This window comes from Fukomys damarensis, unplaced genomic scaffold (assembly GCF_012274545.1).
Source record: "Fukomys damarensis isolate Sample0158 unplaced genomic scaffold, DMR_v1.0_HiC HiC_scaffold_11, whole genome shotgun sequence".
NCBI classification, from domain to species: domain Eukaryota; kingdom Metazoa; phylum Chordata; class Mammalia; order Rodentia; family Bathyergidae; genus Fukomys; species Fukomys damarensis.
The window spans coordinates 44,313,989-44,319,251 of record NW_022900923.1 but is presented as its reverse complement, the minus strand read 5'-3'; the positions used below and the strand labels follow the sequence as shown (position 1 = coordinate 44,319,251).

Here is a 5,263-nt window from a genome sequence, read left to right as displayed (position 1 = left end):
AAAAAAAAAAAAAAAAAAAAAAAAGAAGGGAGTTCCCACGTTGTCATCATCAAAGGTGTTTATAACTTTTACAAACATTTTTAAGAGCTCTCGCTCCTTTTTGTTGCTTTTTGTTTTTTTGAGACAAGGTCTCAGTATGTGGTTCAGTCTGGCCTCGAACTTGTGATCTTCCTCCTGCCTCAGCCTACAGGTGCGGGTTACAGGCATGTGCCACGCCCATCTTTACATTGTTTATTTTTAAATCAAACCATTTCCAAAGTAATTTTTCCAGAAGATAACTGTCCACTTGCCTTGTATCACTAGTGGAAACCTACACAGCCCTGGCTTTTCCCCTAGTGTGGCCATCGGAGGCCCAGGGTTCACAGGTGCTAAGTGCAATTCCCTTGAAGAAAACTTTCTTTCAGAAGGGAAGACTACAGGGCCCACTGGACATCACCGCTCATCTGGAGGGGAAATGGGAGCTTGAGGCAGGTTCTGAGGGAGGCTGCAGGTAAAAGGGAAGAGGAGAAACCCTCAGGGCTCGTCTGCACTGTCTGCGCGGTGCTGCAGGATGGGTTCTTCAGCACAGGAATCTGCTGCTTCTACTCCCCAGAAGAAGGCCTGACATTTCTCAGAGAGAGACCACAGGGAGCAGCTTCAGACAAGCACTGCTCTATGCAGCACACAGCCTGCCGGCTCCCAGCCTCTCCTTTCCCTCCAAAGGGTCTTGCGTCTCGGAGATACACGATGTCTGATTTTCCCCAAGAGCGTCATTCTTCCAGATCGCCAGGCTGCACAGTGGCCAGGTTCGTTCCCTGAGCAAAGGAAGAGGAGCCCTCCATCATCTCACAGGAAGATGATAGCTACTGTCGGGGATTCCAAGATGCTCTACTGCAGCTTTGCACAAACTGATTATATTTAAAGCTCCCTTGGGAGTGGGGGTGGGGCTGGAAGGGAAGCCGCTCCAGGAGAAGACCTGTGCTGGCTAAGTGGGGAGCTGCTCAGTCCTCCCTGGGGAGCACGCTTGTTTAAATACCAGCAATCAGCACTCCCAAGAGCCTGTGCCCCACGATGGCAGGACTCTGAAATTTCATCTCCAGCTCCCAAAGGGTTCTGAAAGGGTTAAACTGTTCAGGCAAAGGCCTGCGCTTTTTCTACTAAAATGCTCCAGATGGAAATTACAAAAATCCACTTCTCAGCTCTGTGATGCACACACACTGTTCTCCTAGGACATGACAGAGAGACAGGGAGAGAGAAGGGGAGAGGAGACTCCTACTGTTCTCAAGAAAGAGAATCTGACTGCTTAGTCAGTACACAGTACCTTGTTTGAAACCATTCCTCCTGGAATATTTGCATTAATTGTCAACCTCAGGCTTTCTGGAGGACCATAAACATTTAAGGTATGGAGAGGATAAAAGAAACAGGCCTTGAGCAAGGAAGGACAACGGCCAGGGTTGTAGGCAGCAATGTGAATTCACCCAGATACCACGCAGCCAGTTATCTTTGGTACCATGTCCCCCGCCTCACTACCTTTCACTACTCAAGGTTAGGACTTGACAGGGTTGGCAAAAATTTCCAGAGTAGCTTGGCATGGTGGTTCATGCCTGTGGTCCCAGCACTGGGGAAACTGAGGCAGGACTGCTGCAAGTTCAAAGCTAGCCTGAACTACATAGCAAGTCACTGCCTCAAAAAAAGAAAAGGGATTTCCAGAGATTAATATATACATTTTGTAAACTGAAAAAGATTATGTAGGAAGGTTAAGTAAGAATATTAGTGCTTTTGAGTCCGATACTGAAAGGCATGAACTTTCAAAGGAATCTGAACACCCACAAACCAGACACAATGATGGTTTTTCAAAAAGCAGCTACAAGTCAGGCTGCCTAAGGAGGCACACACCCCTCATAAAACCACACTGGGGTCGAGCTGGGGCTGCAGTCTCAGAAGCTCTTCAGAGCAATGCAAGCAGGTGGCTTACAGGGAGGAAGGCAAAACCACAGGCCTGAGAGAGTTCTGCGAAGTCCACTGAGAGATCACTTGATTCACACCGTGCTGGCTGAAAGGCAGACCCGGGACTCCTGGCAGACACACACAAGACAGCAGTGCCAGTGCATGGACGGTTCACCTGCTCATCTTACAATACCCTTTGCTATTACTGGACGGACTTGAACTAGAACTCAAGTTTCATTCCTGTCATTTAGCCTCTAGGGCTTTGGAGACAGAAAGCACTGCGGCCTTGCTGGTCAGCCCAAGAAGGTGCCGTAAGGTCTACAGAGGGTGGACCACAGCACTGGAGCCCAGTGCTGCACGGCATGATTTACTGAGTCTCGCTGAGTGCTTATGACCACCTTCTTTTGCCCACAGTTCACATTAAGAAACTAAGCGTGAGACAAAACAGATTTCAACCTGAACTCTCTAACACTTGCACTGATGACCACCAATCCAAACTGCCTCGCTGTTACAGCAATTTTCTTTTCTTATCCTGGTATCTATAAAAGAAATAAGGCTGGCAGCACTGAGAGGCCCACAGAACACATAAAAAGAAAAAGCTAAAATTCATAATTTTGACTCAGGGCTTCTAGTTAACTAGAGGCACAGCCAACCTCGAACCCGTGCCCTCTGTGTCCCGGTCTTGCACCCGCCCATAGAATGTGCAGGCTGGAGAGCTAAGCTTCCTGAGGGTGAGGATTCCATAGTCTTCACATTCAATAAACATCTGCTGAATAAAGGAATGAAGTCAACCTGTGCGATCTGGCTGTGTGACCTCAGAGGGGCTCTGCACCCTTTCTCAGCCTTAGTTTCCCCGCGTGGATAAAGCAGGTCATTCACATACAGCACTTGGGACAGGAGGGAACAGGAGCACACAGAATGTAAAGCAGTAACAGTATCACTACTATTCTTCAAGGACAGAGTGGGCTTCTTAGTAAGTTTTCCTTTGTTTTCTACCCTGATCAGGTAAGTTTCATACTAAAAGAGAGAATTGGGAGTGCCTAAAACCGCTCCTGGTTTCAGATCTGCTCCCACCTCGCTGTGTGACCTTGGGCAAGCCTCTTCGGGTCTCTGCACCCCCCCCCATCAGCTGCAAAGTGAGGGGCCAAACCATTCGAATCCGTTCCATACCCTGTCACGGGGGGTACTGCTGTGAGAAAGACACTGTCCTCTGTCACCTATAAAACTCTATAACCCTGAAGAGCGACCAGGAAAGATACAAAAGCAAAGCCCAACAGTCTCCTGCTTGTGGCAGTGTTGAAGAGAAACCCCAAGTAGCTGGCTGCATTACATCATTTCAATGAGCACTGCCTGTACATGAAGTGTACACTGTTTAATTTTGAGACACTCGTGACAAATCCTTTACCAATAAAAATAAAAATCGACAGATTCTATTAACACCTGTCAGCCCTGAATCGTCCAAAAAAATAAACCTGTAAAATCACTTTGCATCTTAAGTGAAATAGTGAGCTTGTGGAAAATCTGGAAAAGCCCAAGTTATTAACACTCCCGATGGCAACAGTTACAAATAAGATACATATATTTTTTAAATGCCCTATCCGGGTAAAACTGCAGGGGGGAATTCCCAGGCAGAATGCAGCACATCTGGACAGGACACAGAGAGGCCAATGGCCTATTGTTTACAGAAACAGGCTGGGATTAGGAACAGTAACAAGAGGCCAAGATCTCAATCATAACTCACAGCCACACAACTAAGCTATCGATCATCGACTCCCCCATCTCTGACCAGCCTACCGACATCTGCAGGCAAGGGAGAGGAAGGTCCCTTAGTGCACCTCCAGCACTGACCAAACTGATGACACAGAAAAGACCTGCAAGCACAGCCGTACTTCAAACTACCTTCCAACCTGCTGAGAGATAAGGGAGCTGCCCCCTTCTGCACTCCACCCCTACTCCTACCCTAGGCGATCATGAAGGGGAGACATGGTCCTTTCCCAAATCCTCTATAATGGAAAAAGATCTCTCCAGCACTGGTGCAGGGAAGGAAGGAGGGGCCCCTCCCTCTGTACTCTGAAACAAAGGAAACCCTGAGCTCTAACCATGTGGTATAACCCTCCCCAGCTAAGGTCTCAATGCGCTGGAGCCACATGGCTTTCCCAGTGACTGGTCAGGAAGAGACAGTGCCAGGGCTCTTTCACAGGCACAAACCCGGTGGAAGGGGTTAAGAAAAGGCTGTTTGGGTTTGGGCTCTGATTGACCAGCTGAGTCAGCCAGCAGACCAGATGAGGAGACAACGCACTTACTTTCTCCATGTCTACATTTTGCTTCACCCTTCACATTTTTGCAGAAAATGGAAACCGGGTTCTGAATGCACACATTCTGGAGCAGAGGGTGACAGCACAGAAGAGTTAAACAATTATGTCTTCCCATTTTCCAAAATCAGCACCACCCTGAAACCCTAACATCCCAACTCTATTCCAATTGAGGTGAGGGCGGAGGCTGGGTATGGGTGGCCTTATTGTGCCATTCTCTGATCTCTACCCATACGTGCAGCGTGACCGGGGACGGGCAGGTACAAGGTGCACCCAAGATGGCTAGGGACTTTCAGGGGCCAGTGCCACACCGAATCTCACACCTTAATACAGCGCATCAGAACAAACCGTCCAAATGGTTGGTACACCTTCTCAAGGTTGCCTTTCTGTTGAGCCTATTCAACCTCCAAAATCAATGTCCAAACACCTGTCAGATTCCAGTTGTCCTTCGAGGACTCCTGACTCAAATGCACAGAGGCCAACTGCTGCCCTTTTTCAGAGCCTCCTGCCCCTCCCCCTCCCCTGTTCGACCTGGGGGAAGGACTGCCAAAATGGCCAGCCCCGTACACACTCCTAAAGCCAGCTCCAAAAATTCCTTCCCTTCCCGGTGCCTGTAGCCCCTGCCACTGCCCAGCCTTCGGAGGCTCGGATCCTCCCCATGAAACCACCTCCGGGGTCCACCGGCGCCCACCTGCTCCGCCCGAAGAAATGAACAGCCTACACATCAGGATGGAAACACACGCCTCACCCGTCCACACAGCGTATGCATTATACTGTTTTTCAAAGCCCTTACCTTTGACCTGAGTATCATATTCTGCTATGATCTCCTTATCCTTTTTGAATTTGGCTGGAGACGTCATGTTTTCCTTTTTTCTTCTAAATTCGAATTGTGAATTGATAGATCCAGGGGAAAAATCCGACCACCGAAATCAATACCTCCAAGACCGCTTCTCCCAAGGGCAAAGGGGGCCCCCGCGGTGGTCTCCAGCGCTCCGGGGAGCGCGGGCTGCGGGCTGGGCTGGCGG

The 5,263-nt window shown here is 49.1% G+C and overlaps 1 protein-coding gene across 4 annotated transcripts in view; it reads right to left on the bottom strand.

The window, feature by feature from the left end:
- Srgap2 (SLIT-ROBO Rho GTPase activating protein 2) overlaps positions 1–5,257 on the bottom strand; it is a 225,780-nt gene extending 220,523 nt beyond the window's left edge. For all 4 annotated transcript variants that reach the window (XM_010613090.1, XM_010613092.1, XM_010613091.1 and 1 more), the window contains exon 1: positions 5,032–5,257. In XM_010613090.1, coding sequence (XP_010611392.1) covers positions 5,032–5,098 — 67 coding nt within the window. In that variant the 5' untranslated portion in view covers positions 5,099–5,257. The remainder of the gene's footprint in view (positions 1–5,031) is intronic.
- Between the last annotated feature and the right edge of the window lie 6 nt (positions 5,258–5,263).